The sequence below is a fragment of the Lactuca sativa genome, chromosome 9 (assembly GCF_002870075.4).
Source record: "Lactuca sativa cultivar Salinas chromosome 9, Lsat_Salinas_v11, whole genome shotgun sequence".
Classification (NCBI taxonomy): Eukaryota; Viridiplantae; Streptophyta; class Magnoliopsida; order Asterales; family Asteraceae; genus Lactuca; species Lactuca sativa.
Genome location: NC_056631.2, coordinates 21,533,251 through 21,557,489, shown reverse-complemented (window position 1 = coordinate 21,557,489; position 24,239 = coordinate 21,533,251). Strand labels below are relative to the sequence as shown.

Here is a 24,239-nt window from a genome sequence, read left to right as displayed (position 1 = left end):
TTCATGATAGGTGTGGGGCTTTTCAATATTAAAATACTAAACCTAATCCATTTCGAAATCTTAATTTCCACCATAATTGTTTTTGGCAACTGTCTAAATAATTTACGAATTTTTCGGAAATAATTCAACAAGATTACAAATTTTAAAAATGCCATCCAAGTGATCTATGATTGAGGGAAAGACTAAATTTTTGGAAAAATGGCTAACGGGTAATTAAATATAAAAAATGTTTAAAAACGTCATTCAAGTTTAAGAAGTACAAAAAATATAGTCAATTATTGTCTTTATACATATATTATCATTAAAATACACCATTTGTTCAAACCACATCTTATGAAAACCAATCATTTCATTACATTACATGACATATTTATTGTTTAGTTGGTGAGTTGTCTACATATTCAACATTAAATGATATATCTCACATTAATGAATCAATTTAGAGAACTACTATGTACCCGTTGTAACATCCGATTCTTACAAATATTGTTCTTTGTTCAAAGTTAAATTGTGAAATTCTGCCCTACGCCGAGCATAGGTAGGAAATTGGGTTCGGGGATTTAATGATCTATGCTAAGCGTAGGAAAAGTTAGGCTGAGCGTAGGTGCGCTGGACAACAACCTTAACCCCAAGGGTTGTGAGCCTTATTTAAAAAGGCTCTAATTCATTGAGACCCTCTTCATGTTTAACCTCCACCCTCTTAAGCAACCACCACGAAACCCTAGCCATCTTGTGAGAGTTTTGAGATCTTAGAGTGTTTTGTGTGCATCTTTGAATAAAGAGTTTCACTATGGAAGCACTTGGGAGTTCCAAGCTTTGTAGATTTGGAATTTGGATCCCATAATCCTCCTCTAGAAGTTATAAAGTTTCTATATCGATGATTTTTTATGTTGTATCTAGTTACTCTTGAAATTCTTATGTTTTTGTCCCCATAACCTTGGTCTATGTGAGTATGAACTATTCCAGACCATTTAAGTGTCATTTTCAGATGTTTTGGGGGTTGTAAAGCCATAAAAATGAGAGTTTGGTCGCTTTCATCCATCCATGCATAAGTCCTTGAGCAATAGATAAGTTTATGGACCTAGGGTTTGGTTTTGTGATCTTTGTAAGCATGCAAATGGATAAATCAGAGACTTCATCCATTAAGATGTCCTTTTAGTGTAGATATGAAAGTTTGGGGGGCTAACCTTTTGTGTTAAGAACTTAATAAAAAGTTGGACATCAAGTGGCTACGCGGAGCGTAGCTTTCTATACGCTGAGTGCAATGTTGTAGTTGCCCGTTTTGCTGCCTTGAGCACTATGTTGAGCATAGAGCAGCATGTTACGCTAAGCATAGGTCAAATGGAGGTTGATTGTTGACTTTTAACCAAGTTTGACTTAGGACAACTAGTAGATGTTGGGTTGTAGTTAAAGAATCTGGTCCCTGATTGTTGTATAGGTGACCCGTAGTACCAGTCTTGGATTTGCGAGAGAAGTTTTGTTGTCTGCTAGACTGTGACGTGAGTTTTCTCATTATACTTTGTGCTGAAATATGTATCCTTGTATGTAGGATGTTAGTATGCATTAATGATCTATTAAAATGATAGATCTATTATGATTACATGTACTTACTTGTTATTGTTTTGCGCATATGTCGACATAGTATGGTTGGGTTGAGGCGGTGTTGCTTTGTGTTGTAGGCCACCATACCCAAGCACAATCCAACTATATATTGCAGACTCGGGAGCGGTCCATCTTTATGTTGTAGGCTCACGAGGCAATCCAACCTTGTGATGTAGGCTCAGTGTGCATGCATTATTTATATATATTGTTGTATGGGGTATTTTAGGGGAACTCACTAAGCTTTGGCTTACGGTAGTGGATTTAAATGTTTCAGGTACTTCAGAGGATCAAGGCAAGGTGAGGACGTGATCGTACACATCCTCCTGTTATTTTATGTTTGAGAGATGATTTAGATACTCTGATTTTCATGGTGTTGTTTTGTAAACAATGATTGATTACTTCATGGGTTTCAAAAATGTATTTTGAAAAATGAAAAAAATTACCATGGATTTTGGGATGTTAGACCCATGAACGACTTCTTCATTTTTCATGGTTTCTTCCTATAAATGGGTGATCTCCGGCTCAAACCTTTGTGGTTGTTGGTGCCCTTCTCGAATTTGACATATCCACGAAGGCTAATATTGCTAGAAAGTTTAGGGTTTGTCCTAACTCCTTGGAAAGTGTATAAAAGCTTTATCATCTCATTCTCTTAAATGGTTGCTTTGTTATGTAATTATTTTTTGAATACGAGGGATTCAAAGAAGATAAAATGTGATTTATGGGAATAAATTGATGAAGATGAAAAACCAATAAACATGAATAAGAAAGACGAAGCATAAGCGACTCCAATGAACTAAAGATATCAATATTGAAAATGAATTCAATATGTAAAAGGTGAAGACAAATAAGAGGCATCTATGAGTTTTAAAAACGAATTGAATAAAATAAGGAGGAAATAAGATAAAACCCTAACTTGAAATTTGAGTAAGAAGAGTGTAGCACCTGGTTCATGGTACGTAAAATTTATCTTAGTGTTTTTCATTTTTTAGCCTTGGACTCGGCGAGTTGTAGGTCCGACTCGCCGAGTAGAGATGGGATCCAGAACACGTTTAAGTTGGCGACTCGGCGAGTCCATATTCTGGACTCGGCGAGTCCCCGCTGTCTAATGAAACCCTAAATTTCAAGGGTTTTCACCCTATTTAAACCCTCTTATCCGCCCCCAAGCTCGCCCCCTTCACGCTTAGAGCTCTATACTTCGTTCAAGCCTTGTTCCTTGTGATTTTGAAGCATTTTGGTGTGTTTTCTTGAAGATTTGGAGAGGGGAAGAGAGTAGATCAAGAAGAGAAGAAGGAGGCCAGGCATATTTGTGTTATCTCAGTGATTTCCTTGAGGTATAACTTAGCTTCCCTCTGTTCCCATGCTTATTGTCCCTTGTAATTCCATGAAAGTCCTTCTTGAGCATTTCCCCAAGCTTGTTTGTGTTTTAGGGTTCGTAATAAGTTGTTTAGCCTCTAGATTGTCACACCCCCGAACCAGACGGCGGAAACGTCCGAGGGCTATTGTGACTTAATTGAATACCATCACAATGATTATACATGAATCATAACATCATTCATCACCATGCATTGAAATATTACAACCGATATTGTTTACATTCAGTATATTGTTTTAAAACATTACATTTCCAAAACATAAACCGTTCGATACTAATTAAACAAAACATCATGACATCACTGGATACATTTTCTTCGACTTACCTGTTACCTGAGAATACAAGTATTTTGGAAAAACGTCAACATATGAAATGTTGTTGAGTTCATAAGTAATGTTTGAAAAGAAATGATTTGTATAATTTTGAAAACCACCAGAAAATCCGATATTTTCTGAAAAGAGTATTGTATATAAGAAAAAGTGTGAAGATCTGTAAGTATGCTTGTTGATTTCTGTAAACGTGAATAATTGTTAGACTTTGTATACATCACATAGGTGAAAATGTTGAATTCCCTAGGAAACCCCGATGTTTTCCTAATACATCAAATTATGTGTCTTATTTATTGTTATACCGATACGGCGTTTGTTTTCGATAATTCCAGGTGACATTGGATTAATTATGGGTTGTGAGTCGTTATAATCACGCATTAATGAAAATGACTAGTTTACAACTACCAAATACAAAGATCCCTTGGACGTCGTCCGTACTACTCACTTAATCCAACCACCCTGACTTCTCATAGCCCCACAACCGAGGAGAAAGGAGGGTACGAAGTCCCCGTTATTTCCATAAGTCGTTCAAGGCTATCGTAAATGCGAAAGGCACTTGGACCGACTCGCATTTGACTTCTCGACTTTGCTAGCAGTACCAATGGTCCCTTGGGGCCCAACAACACGATAAAGCTATTGAAAGTCCTTTTACACGGAATTAGGTCATAGAAGACCCAATATCATGTAAGCGCGTTCCCTTCAGGCCTAAAGATCATGTCATTGGGCTAGCTAGGCCCAACAAGCACGATTTGAAACTTTCAAGCCCAAAGATTGAATATTGAGTCTCGTAACTTTTCGCGTGTGCATTGAGGTACTATTGTTTATTGATTTTTGATTCGTTATTGATTCGAGACCGAATCAATTCGTTTGGTAACGATATTTGTGTTGAAAGTGTATTTGCTATTACGTTTCGCCGGTAGCCGTGGTACCCGTATTTTATCTTAAGGGATTTATTGTTTTAAACATTAGAGTTTACCTTTTTATGCCCCTTCTTGGATAAAATTTACACTTTTAACCCTTTATATAAAAGAACTTCCATTTTAGTCCTTAAACCATTTTTCTTGACACTTTAGTATCAAAACTTGTTGAAAAGACATTTTCAGCCCAAATTTACTTGATAAAAAGCTTAAGTTCTTCAAAAATGAAATTTTCTCGGTTGAAACCCTTATTTTCGCAACTTTACAGTTTTGGCCCAAAATGGAAAATTTTTGCATTTTTGGTCCCTTTTGACTTTGAAAACATTTTTGACCCTGGAATTAGTTTTATTACACTAGTAATCCCCTGTTTTACAGAATTTTGCAGTTTCAGCCCCTCTATTTCAGAATTTTCGCAATTTGGGGCTTATTGGGCCGAAAAGCCCATTTTTAGCCCATTATGTTCAAAATTTACATTTTAAGCCCCTCAAAAGTGTTGATTTTCAGGAAAATTTTATTAGAAACTGTTTGGACTCTTTCCAACCTCCAGAAATTATCATTTGTCGATTTGGGCCCTTAGCTTTTGTATTTTTAACAATTTGAGCCCAAAAATGGGTTTTATGTCCAAAAATGTTCATCCTAACCAAATAAATTATTTTTATTGACTTGATTAGTGTAAAATGGTATAATCTATGTTTATTTCATTCCTCATGTTGTAGATCTCGGTTTTTAGGTATTTTTAGCTAACATATTCATCACATAACACATAAAATCATACATACAAGCATAAAATCACACAAGGCATACATGAAATCATAGATCTACACATTTGCTCGTATTCTCCCCCACAAAAACTTATAAAAACAAAAAAATAGGGGGTATGAAGCTCACCTTGGGTGTGGTTTCAGTTTTGGAAGGAAAAATGAGAAGAAATTCGGCCTTAGCAACATTCCTTGGAAGATTTCGAACTTGGATGATTCTTAGGTGCTAGATCATGAGTTTGAATGAATTAAGAGGTGATTTTTGGATGAAATGAAGTAGCTAGCTTAAGGATCTAAGAAATTTCTTACCTTAGATGGTGATTTTTGTGTAAGAATCCCCTTGAACACTTCTTAGATATCGAAAATATGGAGGAGATATGAGAGAGTTTCTTGAGAGAATGGAGAGTGAAATGTATGTGTGTGTGTGCTTGGACTCGGCCGAGAACAAGAGAGAGAGGGAGAAGAAGAGATGGCTTGCATGGAAGTATGGGAATGCATGGATGTATGGGTCCTCTTGCATGGAAATCCCTTGAATAATTGTGAGGTGGCACCCAACAAAGTCAATTTCCCTCTTTATGGGCTTGGGCCGAGAATGGAGAGGGGAAAGAGGAGATTTTTGGGCTTTTTGTCCCTTAGCCCACATTATAGTTAAGTTAGATGATTTTTGGTCCTAAAAAATATAAATGTGATTTTTATGACCTATTAGGGCTAAATTAGGTTAATTATGGCCCAAAATGGTTCATATAATTAATTTATTTCATTCTAGGCCCAATATGGCCCAAAATATTGAAATAATTGGAAATGGGTCTAATTAGAGCCCATTTAAGAGTTCTAAGTCCAAGATGGTCAAATTGGAAGCTTATTGGTCCATTGGGCCCAATAAGGAAGTCCTAGTCCAAAATGGACTTAAACAAGAACTCATAGGGTTTCCAATTACTTGTTGACTATTTGTAGTGCTTGTATGAAGTGTTCGATTAAAATTTTGTTGTCATAGAGTATGCATCATACATGCTCTTATGTCTTTGATTCATAATTTGACCTAAGTGTTGTAGTTACAAGGCACAAAAATTTCTAGTTGTGACATAGATCTAGGCATGATTGAGCTCCAGGAGCTTGGATCTACTGCCTTTTTGGAGCCACATTGCATGAAAGCCCTAGATCTACTATTTTGGTGCATTTTGAGCCCTAAAACCCTCATGGTGTTTATTTACACGTAAAGTTGGAAACTTTACGTGTTAATCAGGACCTAGAAACCCAGATCTATGAATGGCATGAGTTGGATTCAAGCAGAATCGCGTGTATAGTTTTTGCATGTGGCAGACTCGGCGAGTCGAGTCGCGAGTCCCCGAGTTTTTCCCCTTTTCGTGTTGCGGGTTGGAGTAGTGAGTCATAAGGTATGACTCAGTGGGTCGGAAGCCAGACTCACTCATGAGGTAACTCGGCGAGTCAATGCCATGACTCGGCGAGTTCAAGGCAATATTCTTGCCTCAAGAATAGACTCGGCGAGTTGTTCATACAGCTCGGCGAGTCTCAGCATAGAGTGTTCTTCGGATGAAGATGAACTCGGCGAGTTGTTCATACAACTCGGCGAATAGGATGAAGGACTATTGGCCTTTAGTTTAGAAGGAGAACTCGTCGAGTCAATGCTTAACTCGACGAGCAGAGACGGGTTTAGGGTCGGACTAAGGGATAGGGACTTGGCGAGTTGGCAAGTCAACTCGGCGAGTCGGGCCAACTGGCAGTTGACTTTGACTTTGACTCTTGATTGGTAAGGGGTAAATGGTCATTTTACCCTGAGGTCGATTAGCAGTATTTGACTAAGGGTTTTGTGGGAATTATAGCCGGAGGATTTCCGGAGCGGCAGCAGCAGAAGACAGTCAGTTCCCACACAGATCAGCAACTACTGGGAGGTGAGTTACCTTCCAGTAGCCGTGGGTCTACGGCCACAATGCCGACCCACCAGTAGGAGTTGTATGTTAGATGATTGTCTTTGTGATATCATCTAGGTTTGCTACTACCTGATATGTTATATGTTGGCATGATATGTATATGTGATAGTAGTAGAGATTGGTTGTTAGGACCGAAGGGTAGATCGGACACCCCATATAAGTCTGATAATATGTTATGTGATGATATATGTGATTGTAGCAGTAGGGGTGAAATAGTCCCCGGGGATCGGTTGTTAGGACCGATGGGTAGTCAGCACCCCAGAACGGCTTGACACGGGTAGGTCGGCACCCCAGAATGGCCGTACCGGGTAGGTCGGGCACCCCAAAATTGTCCGGCAGTGTGTATGATATATAATTTTATGGTATGTGGTAAGATGGGGGAACTTACTAAGCTTCGTGCTTACAGTTTTCAGTTTTGGTTTCAGGTACCTCTTCTTCGCAGGGGAAGGAGCCGGCACGGTAGCGGTACACCACACACACGCTTTGTATTCCACACTATGGGATCCTCCTAGGGTTTTGTACTCTGATAGTATTATGTTTTACGAAATGGTTTCCAAACAAACAATATCTTTTATGAAATGTCATGATCCGTGAATGTTTTATTTATAATGTTTTACAAATGGTATGTTTTAAAAATGAAATTTTTGGCTCGTATTTTGGGATGTTACAAAGAGTTCACATGAAAAATGAAGAAATTGATAACATGAACAAAACCAAGTGTCTAGGTCATGCCGAAGACCAACAAAACCGGAATTAACCCAAATGGTTTTCAAGATCTAAAAATAAAAACAAAACATAAGGATTTAATATCTTATTTTCATATGAAAAAGACGAACTCAAACAAATGATATTTGGCCTATTTCTTGTGCCTCAATTTATTGATCGAATAACGATTTGATTTATAAATTAGGCAACATTTTAAGTTGCTTGATGTGGTCGAGATTCAAACCCCCAAAAGCTTCAAATCACAAAACTTACATTTCAATTTGTTTGAAATGTTTCGGATTCAAACCTTAAAAAGGCTTCAAACCACAAAATATTCAAACAAGTCAAAAGCTTCAATCTTTTAATTTGTTTGATGTTAACCATGTGTATTCGAGTTGTGCTTCATGGTGGTGAAAAGTGATGATTGGCGGTGGTGATGGTTTCAAATAATAAATAGGAAAATGACGTAACGCCTCTATTATGTATTTTGACTTTACTCATTTAGTCACTTAACTTATTTTCGTGCTTTATAAGGGAATAAACTCTGAAGTTACTTGTGTTTTTAGTCCCATAACCTATATTAGCCAGTAACATATGCCACTTAAGCATTATTCTATTTAAAGTCAAACATTTTGACCATTTCTCTAGAGGGACGTCTCATTCCTCATGTTCTCAACTTCAATTGATAACCATCAACAAAAAATGAAAATTACAATGTTGTTCCTTTCTCTCATACACACACACGCATAAACCCTTCTTCATCGCCCTTATACCTCCATCCCAACCACCAAGATAAAAACAATCCACAGTTGAAATGTTAAGGGGAGGGGCTGTTTTTGAAAACCATCCTCTAAAGGTGACTTGACCCGAGTTCCCGACACGACATCCACACCGTTCTTGGTGTGATTAAGTGATTGAAGCATAGTGATTAAAGCAGATCGAGCATCACCTTCTTCATAGACACTCGTACAGTAATTATGCATCGCGATCACACCATTTGGACTTGTGTAACACCGAAAATTTTAAAATTTATTTTTTCACAATTTATAAAAGCATTTCTCTTTTAATTTCATAAAACATCAAGTTTCAAATTCCAATATGTATCGTACAAATCCCAAGATCACATAATTATATCGAATTCCTCTACGTGTGTACAGATCAAGCCGGCGCCTTCCCACGGTCATCGCTAGTACCTGAAACAACAACACTAACACTGTAAGCACAAAGCTTAGTGAGTTCCCCAAAATACCACATATAACACATATTAGCCACTCGAGGCTATAACTCTATGGGTCCGTGCACCCAACTCTTGTGAACCCTCAGGTTCTAACTCTAGGAACCTTCCGGTTCCAACTCTGTAATCATGCACAGCATAAATCACATAGAAATAATGCAGTACAACACATAACATACACATAACATACATACACTAACACATAACTCTGATTACCGACTCAAGGTAAAGTATAGTGAGAAGACTCACCTCGCGTGTCTCGGTATCTCACGATCCCCTGGAAATCCCTCGTGCTCGATCCTCCGAGCTCTAATCCTCCTATAACATCACAAGACTCTAATTAACACTTTTATCTCTAAGGTTGACTATCCCTAAGAAGTCAACACAGGTCAACGGTCAACGGTCAACGGTCAACTTTGACCGGACTCGGCGAGTGCACACGGCAACTCGGCGAGTCTAGACGTTCTCACCAACTCTCTAGGATTCCCTTTCTACACGTCGAGTACTCCCCCTGACTCGACGAGTTCCACCTGGAAGAATCGCGGGACCACCCCGACTCAACTCGCCGAGTCTCAAGAACGACTCGGCGAGTCCCAGCTCGACTCAGACCACTTGACGACCCTCTCTGACTCGCCCTGACTCACTGGGTCAACTCCTGACTCGACTGGACCACTCACTGGCCGGTCCAAGGCAATCTTCAAGCTACTCGCCGAGTCTGCTCATCGGACTCGGCGAGTCCATTCCATGCAATCACTCAAACTTGCTTCTAAGGTCAGATCTACTCCAACAATTCATAGATCTGGCCCTCCTAGACTGATTCATCACGTAAAGTCCTAGTCTTGATGCATTAACAACCTCCATATGACCAATTATGAAGAATCTTCAACAAATCTCACTACACAAGGTCATGACCTCCATTGATCTCTATAAAGCTTGAAGAATGAGACTCTCTAGACCTCTATGGATCCAGATCCGAAGTCTCATCACTAGCATGGGACTATTTGGCCATCAAATCAACTCAACAAGGCCACAAGAAACCCTAAAATCGATTATACTTCACAAAACAGGAGATGAGTCGAAATCATACCTTTAGATTGAAGGGTCAAGCTTCAAATCCACCAAATAGCAGTCTCCTTTGCCTCCTCTTGGCTAGAGCCTCCCTCTTCTTTGCTAAACAACACACAAATGTCAAGAAATGCCTCCTTTCACTCTCAAATCGCTAAAGCACTTTTAGGGTTTCTCTCTATGGACTGATGGATGCAAATGACGGCCATAAGGCCATTTAAATAGGTCCCAAACCCGAGAAATTAGGGTTTCATTAAACAGCGTGGACTCGCCGAGTCCATATCCTGGACTCGCCGAGTCCGAACGAATCCCGCGTCCAGAATCGCGACCCTACTCGGCGAGTCTGAGCTCCAACTCGCCGAGTCCCTTCTCAAAACTCAAAATATTAAAACAATAAAATACCTGGAGATCCGGGCTGTTACAATTCTCCCCCACTAGGATTAGACTTCGCCCTCGAAGTCTCGCTCTAAAATAGCTCCGGATGCTGAGCCCGCATCTCGCGCTCCGGCTCCCAGGTCATCTCTGATCCCTTCCGGTGTTGCCACTGAACCAACACCAGAGGCACCTCCTTGTTCCTCAGAACCTTGATCTTCCGATCTCTGATGGCTACTGGTCTCTCGGCATAATTCAGGCTCGCATCCACCTGAATATCCTCTAATGGAACTACTGCCGACTCATCGGCAATACATTTCCTCAATTGCGACACATGAAAGGTGTCGTGGATTTGCCCCAGCTCTGCTGGCAATTCCAAACGATAGGCTACCCGGCCTACCCTCGCAATCACGCGAAATGGCCCAATATACCGGGGCCCCAACTTGCCCCTCTTCCTGAATCGAATCACTCCTTTCCAAGGAGAGACCTTCAGGAGAACGAAGTCGCCGACCTGAAACTCAAGCTCGGACCGGCGTCTGTCTGCATAACTCTTCTGTCGACTCTGGGCGGTCAATAACCTCTGTCTGACCTGCTGAATCTGCTCTGTCGTCTAAAGCACGATCTCGGTACTGCCCATCACTCTCTGCCCAACCTCTCCCCAGCAAATGGGGGTCCGACACCTCCTGCCATACAACAGCTCAAAGGGTGGCATACCAATGCTCGAATGATGGCTGTTGTTGTAGGAAAACTCTGCCAAGGGTAGATACGCATCCCAGCTACCCCCGAAATCCAATACACATGCTCGAAGCATGTCCTCAAGCGTCTGAATCGTCCGCTCACTCTAACCGTCTGTCTGGGGATGATATGCGGTACTAAAATGCAATCTAGTACCCAACTCCTCATGAAATTTCTTCCAGAATCTGGAAGTAAAGCGCACATCACGGTCCGAAACAATCGAGATCGGCACCCCATGCCGAGATACCACTTCTCTCACATATAATTCCGCCAACTTCTCTGCTGAAGAACTCTCACTGATGGCAAGGAAGTGAGCGCTCTTCGTCAACCTGTCCACAATCACCCAAATTGCATCAACTCCTCTGGCAGTTCTCGGCAATTTGGTGATGAAATCCATAGTGATCTGTTCCCATTTCCATTCGGGAACCTCCAATGGCTGCAACTTGCCATGCGGTCTCTGGTGCTCGGCCTTAACCCTACGGCAGGTCAAGCACCTCTCAACGAATCATGCGACGTCTCTCTTCATACAGGGCCACCAATACTCTTTCCTCAAGTCCAAATACATCTTCGTGGCCCCCGGATGGATCGAAAATTTCGACCGATGAGCCTCCTCCATCAAAGAAGTGCGCGTACCACCCACAAACGGTACCCAAATCCGACCCTGAAAAGTCATAAGCCCTCGCCCATCCGTAACGAATTCTGAAACCAAACCAACGACCCGTTCCCTCTTCTGCATCTCAGGCTGCACAGCCTCGGCCTGTGCCCCACGAATGGCATCCAATACCGGAGCTATCATGGTCAATCTCAAACATACATTTCGTAATGGAGTGCTCTCCGCCCTGCGGCTCAACGCATCGGCCACCACGTTGGCCTTGCCCGGGTGGTACAGGATCTCACAATCATAATCCTTGACCACATCTAACCACCTCCTCTGACGCATGTTTAGATTGGGCTGATCCATCAAGTACTTCAAGCTCTTATGGTCCGTGTATATCGTACATCGAACCCCATATAAGTAGTGGCGCCAAATCTTGAGGGCGAACACTACTGCCCCCAACTCTAGATCATGCGTGGGATATCTCGTCTCATGAGGCTTCAGCTGCCTCGATGCATATGCTATCACATGACCCCTCTGCATCAACACCGCACCCAACCCCAAAATCGATGCATCACAATATACTACAAAGTCCTCCATCCCTTCCGGGAGAGCTAATACCGGGGCTTCGCACAACCTCTGGCGAAGTGTCTCAAAGGAGGTCTGCTGCTCGGGACCCCATGAGAATGCAACACCCTTCCGGGTCAATCTGGTGAGCGGCACTGCGATCTTGGAGAAATCCTTGATAAATCTCCGATAATACCCTGCTAGTCCAAGGAAGCTCCTAATCTCAGAGGGTGACTTTGGCACCTCCCAACCCATCACCGCCTCAACTTTGGCCGGATCGACCAGAATCCCTTCCTGGTTAACGAGATGTCCTAGGAACTGGACCTCCCGTAACCAGAAATCACACTTGGAGAACTTTGCATAAAGCTTCTCCGATCTCAGTACCCCAAGGACCTCCCTCAAATGCTCATCATGCTGCTCTCTAGATCTCGAATACACCAGAATATCATCGATAAATACAATCACCGACCGATCCAACATCGGCCTACATACCCTGTTCATGAGATCCATGAACACCGCCGGGGCATTAGTGAGCCCAAAAGGCATCACCACAAACTCATAATGCCCATACCGCGTCCTGAAAGCTGTCTTCTGGACGTCCTCATCTCGCACTCTCACCTGATGATATCCCGACCTCAAATCGATCTTGGAAAACCAAGATGCTCCCTGCAACTGATCAAATAAATCGTCAATCCTCGGCAACGGGTAACGGTTCTTGATCGTCAGCTTGTTCAACTCCCGGTAATCAATACACATCCGGTGTGAACCATCCTTCTTCTTGACGAACAGAATAGGTGCTCCCCACGGCGAGCTGCTCGGCCGAATAAATCCCTTCCCCAGCAACTCCTGAAGCTGCGAGGATAACTCTTGCATCTCTGGAGGTGCAAGACGATAAGGCACCTTAGCTATAGGCGCAGCCCCCGGAACCAAATCAATACCAAACTCCACTTGCCTCACAGGAGGTACTCCCAGCAGCTCCTCGGGAAAGACATCTGGAAACTCACACACCACCGGTACCTCCCCAACTGAATTCGGTCTCTCGGAAGTCGCTCGCGTATCCATCACATACGCCACAAAACCCTTACAGCCCTGCTGTAAACACTGCCTCGCCCTAGCGGCCGAACAAAAGGCTGATCCCGATCGTGTACCCTCACCGTACACCGAAAGAACTCCCCCACTAGGGTCTCGTATAGTCACCAGCTGACGCTCACAGTCGATAATCGCGCCGAATCGGCTCAACCAGTCCATGCCCACAATGACACAAACATCACCCATCGCAATAGGAATCAGATCGATCGGGAACTCAATCCCGAAAATCTCTAACACACATCCCCGGAAAACCTCTGCGGCACAAATCACTCTATCATCAGCTATGGAGACTCTCAGAGGCCGACTCAGTGCCTCACGACTAGCACTGATATGCTGGCTAAAAGCCAAAGATACAAAAGACCGACTCGCACCCGAGTCAAATAACACTAAAGCAGGTACGGAGTTCACAAGAAAGGTACCTACGCATAACATAATATAAGCATAACATCATATATCAAAAATAAATACACGAAAAGAAACATACCAGCCACAACATCGGGAGCGGCGCGGACGTCCTCCGCAGTCAACTGGAAGGCTCTCCCTCGAGCTCTCGGCGCCTCGGCCTTCACAGACCGACTCTCTGTAGCTCTGATGGCGGCAGGAGCAGACCCCTGAGATGCTCCGCGCAACTGCGGACACTCGGCCTTCCGGTGTCCGGTCTGGTTGCAGTGAAAGCACACTGCAAACCCCTTGGGGCAGTCCTTGGCCATGTGCCCCTCCTTGCCACATTTGTAGCAAGACCCCGCTCGGCAAACTCCGTCATGACCCTTGCCGCACTTTCCGCAAGTGCGGCCCTTCTGGCTCCCTGATCTGGGATCAGCAGGCTTGGCCCACTTGGCGGCCGGCTGCGACAGCGCCGGTCGCCGATCCCTCCCCTGAGACTCCGCCTCCTCCCTGGCCTGGGTCTCAAGCTCAATCTCCCTCTTTCGGGCATTTGCCTGAAGCTCGGCAAATGTCCGGTACGAGGAGTTCGCAGCGAACTCCCGAATATCCCGCCTCAAGATGCTCAAGTAGCGGCTCATACGTGCCTGCTCAGTGGACACGTGCTCAGGGCAGAACATCGCCCTCTCGTGGAACATCCTCGTGATCGCTGTAACAGACTCGGTACCCTGCTTGAGGGTCAGAAACTCCTGTGCTAAACGCTCCCTCTCCACCTGGGGAACGTACTCATCCCGAAACATGGTGGTGAACCTCTCCCAGGTCACCGCAGAAAGCTCAGCGGGCGTATAATGCGCCGTCACGAACTTCCACCAGTCCTTCGCTCCCAAGCGAAGCTGGTTCAGCGCGAACCGGACCTTCAAATGCTCAGGAGACGAGCAAGTGAAGAAACACCCCTCAATATCAGATATCCACCTCATAGCTGCCACCGGATCCTGAGTACCATCAAACTCTGGTGGTTTTGTGTTGCTGAACTCACGGAACAGCAACGCATCCCCACCCTGCGGCCTCGCAGCAGCAATCGCTGCGGTAGCCGCTGCAGCAGCAGCCTCAGAAAGAGCGGCATAATGCTCATCAAACGTCTCAATCAATGTGGTCTTTATAGACCCAAACATCTCCGATATCTCTGCCCTGATGGCCGCAGCCACCTCCTCCTGAATGATCCGGCGGATCTCCTCCTCACTGGTACCACTGCTCTCGGGCATCAAACGTGTCCTCACCATGATCTACCTCTGAAATACAACATACGATAAATTAGAATCCACACGAGTATGCTCACACTCAACAACTCTTTTCTCCTTGATTCTTGGCATTCCAACGATTCTGACTTGGGCTGCACACCGCTCCGGTGCTTCCAGTAGTACGGGCCCAATACTACTGTCCGCACCGCACCAGAATACACTCCAAGTCCTTCTCTTTGGATCCCAGGTCTCAAGTACTTTATCATGCATAGACTACTCTCTAATAGATCTCTCATAAGTCCCTTGCTGCTACCTACTAACTCTCAAGCATATCATAGCAGCTCACCTCTCCCTAGGCTAAGGCATCACACATCAGGCCACTCTAGTCCTAATAGCAATACCTAGCCTACTCTAGCATGCGGATACATCATATCAATATCAATATCACATAATATATAAGGGTATTTTGGGAAATCACCGTTCGGGCGCTGACTGATCGTACACACATCTCTTGCTCTGCGTTTTTCAAAAATCTTTTACTCTTTTTGAAAATACATCTCAAATCCTCAGTTTGAGTTCAAATACGCCCGAAGGTGTACTCGAATCCCTCAAACCAAGGCTCTGATACCAACTTGTAACACCGAAAATTTTAAAATTTATTTTTTCACAATTTATAAAAGCATTTCTCTTTTAATTTCATAAAACATCAAGTTTCAAATTCCAATATGTATCGTACAAATCCCAAGATCACATAATTATATCGAATTCCTCTACGTGTGTACAGATCAAGCCGGCGCCTTCCCACGGTCATCGCTAGTACCTGAAACAACAACACTAACACTGTAAGCACAAAGCTTAATGAGTTCCCCAAAATACCACATATAACACATATTAGCCACTCGAGGCTATAACTCTATGGGTCCGTGCACCCAACTCTTGTGAACCCTCAGGTTCTAACTCTAGGAACCTTCCGGTTCCAACTCTGTAATCATGCACAACATAAATCACATAGAAATAATGCAGTACAACACATAACATACACATAACATACATACACTAACACATAACTCTGATTACCGACTCAAGGTAAAGTATAGTGAGAAGACTCACCTCGCGTGTCTCGGTATCTCACGATCCCCTGGAAATCCCTCGTGCTCGATCCTCCGAGCTCTAATCCTCCTATAACATCACAAGACTCTAATTAACACTTTTATCTCTAAGGTTGACTATCCCTAAGAAGTCAACACATGTCAACGGTCAACGGTCAACGGTCAACTTTGACCGGACTCGGCGAGTGCACACGGCAACTCGGCGAGTCTAGACGTTCTCACCAACTCTCTAGGATTCCCTTTCTACACGTCGAGTACTCCCCCTGACTCGACGAGTTCCACCTGGAAGAATCGCGGGACCACCCCGACTCAACTCGCCGAGTCTCAAGAACGACTCGGCGAGTCCCAGCTCGACTCAGACCACTTGACGACCCTCTCTGACTCGCCCTGACTCACTGGGTCAACTCCTGACTCGACTGGACCACTCACTGGCCGGTCCAAGGCAATCTTCAAGCTACTCGCCGAGTCTGCTCATCGGACTCGGCGAGTCCATTCCATGCAATCACTCAAACTTGCTTCTAAGGTCAGATCTACTCCAACAATTCATAGATCTGGCCCTCCTAGACTGATTCATCACGTAAAGTCCTAGTCTTGATGCATTAACAACCTCCATATGACCAATTATGAAGAATCTTCAACAAATCTCACTACACAAGGTCATGACCTCCATTAATCTCTATAAAGCTTGAAGAATGAGACTCTCTGGACCTCTATGGATCCAGATCCGAAGTCTCATCACTAGCATGGGACTATTTGGCCATCAAATCAACTCAACAAGGCCACAAGAAACCCTAAAATCGATTATACTTCACAAAACAGGAGATGAGTCGAAATCATACCTTTAGATTGAAGGGTCAAGCTTCAAATCCACCAAATAGCAGTCTCCTTTGCCTCCTCTTGGCTAGAGCCTCCCTCTTCTTTGCTAAACAACACACAAATGTCAAGAAATGCCTCCTTTCACTCTCAAATCGCTAAAGCACTTTTAGGGTTTCTCTCTATGGACTGATGGATGCAAATGACGGCCATAAGGCCATTTAAATAGGTCCCAAACCCGAGAAATTAGGGTTTCATTAAACAGCGTGGACTCGCCGAGTCCATATCCTGGACTCGCCGAGTCCGAACGAATCCCGCGTCCAGAATCGCGACCCTACTCGGCGAGTCTGAGCTCCAACTCGCCGAGTCCCTTCTCAAAACTCAAAATATTAAAACAATAAAATACCTGGAGATCCGGGCTGTTACACTTGTTTCAGCAACCTCGTTCATGACCCCTTTAATCCAATCGAAAGACCCTTGTTCCCTTATGACCTGGTAGAAATAAGATCTTGTTGTATTCAAATTAGAGGTGTTTTTCTTCGACAACGACAATGTTGGCGGCAATGGGTTGTTGCCGTTGTTTGCCCAGGCTTCATCTTCCTCCTTTTTTGTTTTCATGTTATTCACGATGATTTTGGCGACACAGATCATCGGGTTGCTCCGATTCCTAACCCTACTAGCAACACGATGTCGTATGGTCCGTCGATTAGGACTTTCGGGAAACTGTCAAGATCAATTTAATCCATAAAATGTTGTTAATTTTGGTGTTTTGAGAACAGAGACGACAAGAACAAAGTACTTACTTTGGGTTGTTTTTAAAATCCGATCTTAGCAGTCCGCTTTAGCCATTAGCAGGTGGCTGACATACCTAAGAGAAGACAATTTTTAGTTGTCTTGTCCAATTTGTCGAGTGTTCGGATATGCACACACTTAGGTAGTCATCTCCAAGTGTAGAAGTTATGGAGAAGAAGAGGGGATGTGTTGTTTTTGAACGGTGATAGAAAGAGATAAGGGATTGGTCATCGGTTGGAAACTTATAATGTTAAATGAGGTGGCAAGAAAGTTACCGCCCAACCCCTTCATTTCGTCAAAAGGACCAAATAGACCCGACAAAAATAAGTTTGTTCCTTAAAATGCACGAAAAAAACTTTAGGGACTAAAAAGGTAAAGTCGAATAATAGGACCGTTGTATCATTTTCCCATTTATAACATCAATAAGAATAAGATAATTAATGTTAGGACAATCTATTCTAATTAGGGCTGTACATCGGTTGGTTTGGGTCGGTTTTGGACCCAAACCCAACCCAACCCATAAATGGTCGTTTTCTGGTTTTTAGATCCCAATAGGATCGGTTTCCGGTGGGTTCGGTTTCTCGGGTTCTGAGGTCGGTTTGGGCGGTTTTCCGGTTTCTTGGGTTCAACCCATACACTCACGGGTTCTGGATTTAAACCCATGGGTTTTGGGTTTTAACCCATTTTCCATAAATGAAGCAACAAGTTAGATACTTCAAAAAATAACAAATTGAAGTTAACTACTTCAAAAAACAGGAGTCTTACAACAAATAGTCAATTACAAGTTACAACTAAAGCCCAAAATATTCTATTACAACTAAAACACAATCAAGTATGGGTAGTTTCTCGGGTTGGATGGGTTGGTTTCTTGGGACAGTTTGTTGGTTTTAAGTATGAGTCGGTTTCTGGTTAAAAACCGAAACCGAGCCCGATTTTTCGGTTTCTAAAAATATCAAACCCAAACCGTCGGTTTAGCTTCGGTTTCGGTTTTTCCAGTTTCAGTTTTGTCGGTTTTAGTCGGTTTCTCGGTTATTTGGTTTGGGTTTGCTCACCCTAATTCTAATAAATGAAGATCCATTTTGTCACATGTTAAATTCTCATAAATTTTGACACTTGTCATTTTGTGGTATTTTTGAAATAAATAATATCCACATGTCAATTTCTAGGTTTTTTTAATTTTAAAAATTAAAAAGTCACATAATACATATAGCTATATAAGTAAAGTATACTTTACATGTAATAAATATGATATTAAATTGCAATAAATATGTTTTTCTCTTCCTTATTTTAAAATTTAATTTTAAAAAATAGTTAATATTTATATTTTGATATTTTTTTTTTTTGAATTAATAATACATGGGTGAGAGAATATATTAAATAAAAAAAACAAAGTTATCGGAAATTGAATGCATCATGTCACGTAACCTGCTAATCTGATGAAACCAAATCCGATTGATAAATGGTGATGGTTTTGGATTCTAAAGTTTAAATTAACACGATTTGATGTTAATTTGATCAAATGGTGACAAACCTATACTTTCCTAGCCAATTTTGTCAATACTCCTTTCGAAAATAGATGAGTATTTTTGTAAATTCCAAAAATTAGATTATTTTCCTACATCTCCCAAAATATGTGATTATCATTTATCCCACTTTTTTTTTAAACCCTAAAGTATAAACAGCGAGATTTGTTTTTTCTTTTTCTTTTAGTTTGCATCTCTGCAAACTGGTCACTAATGCTCATGTATCCATTTAGCCCGGCCCGGAGCAAAAAAGCCCAGTCGTTTTTTTAAAATTTATTTTATTATTAATTACACAAAAAAGTAAAAAATTATAAATAATAAAAACATCGGCTATTATTTTACAAATATGAAAAACTAACAAACGTATTGAATGATATAGCCCCTTAAATTCTATAACAACATTAGCACATAGCATCCTATAAAACATATTGGAAACATGTCAAGATCAATGTTAATTTTATAAAATATGATTAAAACAATAGTATATTTTGGATGTAAAAAATCAAAGATATTCCCAAATTATATCTCAAGTTTTTCAACAACATTTCAATAGAAGTTAATTTCAAATCCTTCTATTAAAAAACTACTCATCACCCCATTCAGATCAAGAAATCGACAAAGAGCCAAAATGCAATTGGTGAATTGGAACCTCAGAGGGACAATTTTAATTATGTTATGTGTCCTTTCTTTATAAGAATAAGAACCTTATACTCCAATATAAACTAAGATTAGGTTAACAGTAGACCTTAAAAATGCAGGCTAGCAGCTACAAACAAAAACAACACCGTGCTCCCTTATTCCTAAATACAATTAATTCTACTCAGAAGACAAAAAGATTAAGGAGGTTTCAGGGGTCCATCGCCTTAATCGGTTCTTCATACACACTAACACTATTTTTAAGAAACAACATCTGGTGATTAGCGTAGCTAGGGTCAGGATCAAGAACCTCGTCTGTTGTTAGTAACTTGGCAGTGCATAGTGATGCAATAAACTGTTCATGATCACTCGGCTTCTTAAATCTCGATTCATCGTCATGTTCATCACACTGCATTTTCCTCCTCTGTACCTCATCTTTCACTTTCTACAAGAAGGAGATAAGAAAAATTATGAAGGTTAATTAATCATGTCCAAAGACTACAACTATGAAGGTAATGGATGTAGGAAGAAGATCAGAAAATCATTATACAATAATAAGTATTATGATACGGATGTGAATCATACATACTAAGCAAAACCAACCTGCATTAATGTAGAATCGAATTTCGGAATTCCAATTTGGCCCACGGTTAATGATCCAAAGAAGTTTCCGAGCAAGGCGGCATCAGGAACCGCCAGTCCATGCACTAGCCCGGCGACTAATCCTCCCAGAAAACTATCGCCGGCTCCGGTTGGATCAACCTGAACAGTCGTGAATGGAGAAATCTGCAGTTCTATGTCTTTACAATACACCGTGCAGCCATCTTTACCGCTCGTTACCACGACACAACATGATTTTCGAGCTTCTTCTATATCAACATACGGTGCTTCCTCCGCCGAAGCTTTTAAGAATCCAATTCGAGGAAGTAAGTGAGAAAAACCAGTTTCGTTTAGGTTCATTAGCTTAACAGTTCCGTCGATTTCGAAATCTCTAATTAGGGCTTGTATATCGACGAGAACAACATCGCAGATATCAAACATTTTTTCTAGGGTTTCAGGAGATATCTCCCCTGCGATTCCAACTGCCATCCCGAAATTGAAATTTGCTTCATCCGGTAAATCCGATGGAGAAATAGGGTTGCATGATTGGACCCGTTTAAGAACCCGATCCTCGCGCCGGATTTCCGATGGATCGGATGTAAAATAAGCGTGGAAGACGGCTGTTTTCCCCGATGGTGATACAATTGGGGTATGATTGAGATTGACGCTATAAGCAAAATCAGAACCCACTTTTGATACGTAATCGGAGGTGATGTCGAGCCCGTCAAGGACGGCGGAGATGAAGGAGACAGCACCGCCTAGGGTCTCGGCGAGTACTACCTCGTCTTTGATGAGGACGTCGTGGCAGTAGTTACCGACGATCAGACCGCGGGGTTCTCGATTTCCTCCCATATTGAGATGGGTTTTGGAGGAATTGATGGCTACTGCGTTGTCGGTGTATTGCTTGTTTTTGGAAGATCATGCGTGCATGTTAATGGAGGTTTAATTGAAGCTTGCAGAAGTGGATTTGGATCGAGCGGCGAAGACAGCAAGGAGATGACGCGCGGCAAGAAAGAATCTTTTTGTCTATGGGCAGGAAGAGAGGGAGGTGGAAGGCAATGGTGGTGAGGTGGTGGAGGATTTCAGTGGTGGTTCTTTGAATTGCATAGAAGTTCGGGTATACGAAATTTGATTCTACCTTCCTTTGTCCTTTTTGAAATTTTATAATTTCAGTTTTTTAATATTTTGGGGGTGTTTGGCACGGAGCTTTTGGAAACGTTTGGGAGCTTCTAGCTTTTAGCTTTTGACAAAACGCGCTAGTTTAAACAAAAAGCTTCGTTTGACAGTACGAGCGTTTAGCTTTTAGTTTTATCAAAACGCTCCGATTCTAAAAACTACTTCATGTAGCTTTTAACAAAACGCTCCGGAGCTTTTGAAATCAATTTCCATAATTACCCTTAAAAATATATTTATATACTTTTTTATTTTTAATCAGTTGTCCTTTTATGTAATTTTATATATTTCAAAAGCTTCTACCTCCTTTTGCCAAACATTTATATAACAAATAAAAGTTACAGCTTCCCGCTACCAGCTACCAGCTACACGCTACCAGCTACCCGCTACCAGCTAACCGCTACCCGCTTCCAGCTAACAGCTACTTTTGCCAAACACGTCCTTTATCGATTATGATCACGTCGGGCAAAAATTCAAAATCGAAGCTTGTGAGATTTGACTAGAGCCATCTTATTTTAAAAGGATTCCAAGAGCGTGTTTGGTTTAACTTTCTAAAAATAGATTTTTTTAGAAAAAATCAAAAAAATATTTAAGAAGTCGATAAGAACTTTTGAAAATTACTTTTCCAATAAAGTAAATTTAGTCTTTCAACTTTTCAATAGTGTTAAACATTAAAATTACTTTTATATCTTCATCTACCCCCAATAAAATATGTAAACATGTCATTTTTAGTTATTTTGCATGTAAAAATTAAACCAAACATTTTAACTTTTGATTTTTTTCCTTCAAAAACTAATCCAAACACATTTTAAAAACAACTTTTATAAAAAGTCCTTTTACGAAAAGGACTTTTGCCCCACAAAAGTTAAGTCAAACACCTTCTAAATCTCAAATAATCGGTCATTATATTCGGAGTGGAGCCTCATTTCACGCGTGAAAGTCTATGTGGCAGCCCAACCTACCGATGAACACTGCCTCAAAGTCTGGTGGGTTGGTTGTGGCGTCTCCATGAAGATGGAAGAAGCCACCCAATAAGAAACAGACAACACATTGGTCATTCTCTCCTTTCTTTTTGTCTTTTCACCACCAACTCATCGGTGAACACCATTTCCACAGCCTGGTGGGTTGGTTATGGAATGGTCAAAAATCTATGTCATTTTTTTCACACACAAACCACCCGTGAGGGTACCACACAACATTATATCATTATCGATGGTGGTATTATAAGTGTTTTAAGACTTCTAAAAACGTAATTATTTATATCTATGTGCTAGGACAAGGGACAAGTTTGATGTAAGCTGTCTAAAAGGTGCAATTTATGGGTTTCTTTTTTTTTTTTTTTTTTTTTTTTTTTTTTTTTTGGAGCTTAGGATTTTGTGGGTCGTGTTTATTTCTTGTTTTGACAAGCTTGGCTCCATGGAGGATTGAGACGAGTTTTCGATGCGTTTGTTGTACCTTCTATTGCATAAATGCAAACTATAAACTCAAAACCTATTAAAGAATCATCAATAGTTCAAATTCTTATATTTGGATCTATTGGTCGTTCAATGTATATTATTGTACTACGAACAAGTGATATCCTTCATGTTCAAATCTTCCTCAACCAATGACTTCTTGCAGTTCTAAAATCTCCGACATGGATTATCGTGACTTGGGAGGTGCGTTCAATGTTGAGATTTTGACAACCACACGGAAGACTAGCTTCTTCATCCCCATGTCCAACATGATTGACGGAGCTGGAGTTTTGAGTCTAAGTAGATGAGGAAGACATTGGACAATTTCCACTTTTATCGATCTAGATCAAAGGTTTCTTGTTGGGGAAACTTTCTGACTTAACTTGGGGTATGAATAGTACATAGATGGTTCGTACTGAGGGTTCATTTAAGGCATATATGATTATATGCCACTGTATCCGTGACGGACATTTCAGGTCCACAAATGCAATTTCCACATTAGCTTCCAACTTGTATATCGGTTCAAAATTCCTTCGTACCTTTATTTAGAATGTATAATTTTACTTAAATGATGCAAAAGTAAAATTAATGACCAATCCGTGGCAAACATTAATTTTATTGTCTTATAGTGTTAATTTTTCATTTGTTTATATGTTATTATTACGTTTGATATTCATGCATTGTTTATGTTTGGTTGAGATTTTAGTTGTAGTTAATCCACACCATGTTTTTGTGAAAAAAATATAAAAAAGAAGATATACATTTTAATGTTGTCTGTAATTTGATTTTTTGTGAAAAAAAAAAAAAAAGTAGATATTCGTTTTACTGTTGTACATGTCTGACCAAAATTTTGAAAACCGGAATAGAGGCTTAACCGACCGTGTTACTGTTTTGATTGTTCAATTGGTCCAACCGGTCGGACCGGTCTCAAAAACCGGAAAAACCAGATACTGTCATAATTACATTATTATTAACTTTAATTATATAAAAAATAAAAATTTCACGGTTTTGGCTGGTTTTACCGGTTCAACCGGACCGGTTTTTGTCGGTTCACATACATACCGATTTTTTGGCCTTTAAAAAGCGGATCTAGGACCGATTCCCGGTCGAACCGGTCCGATTTTCAATACATGGCTTTGGACCCTTTAAGGTCCTCTATGTTTATAGCGAAATTTTTTAACAATAGAGTTTATCTTATTTTTGTTTGTTTATTTATTTTTTTTATAATTGT

General features: G+C 41.3%; 1 protein-coding gene across 1 annotated transcript; it reads right to left on the bottom strand.

The window, feature by feature from the left end:
- Positions 1 to 19,783: 19,783 nt before the first annotated feature.
- LOC111917994 (inositol 3-kinase) lies at positions 19,784 to 21,514 on the bottom strand. The gene is made up of 2 exons (XM_023913640.3): positions 20,385 to 21,514; positions 19,784 to 20,226 (listed from the first exon to the last, which is right to left on the bottom strand). Exons 1-2 carry the CDS (start codon positions 21,231 to 21,233, stop codon positions 19,993 to 19,995), a joined length of 1,083 nt encoding a protein of 360 aa, XP_023769408.1. The 5' UTR covers positions 21,234 to 21,514; the 3' UTR covers positions 19,784 to 19,992.
- Between the last annotated feature and the right edge of the window lie 2,725 nt (positions 21,515 to 24,239).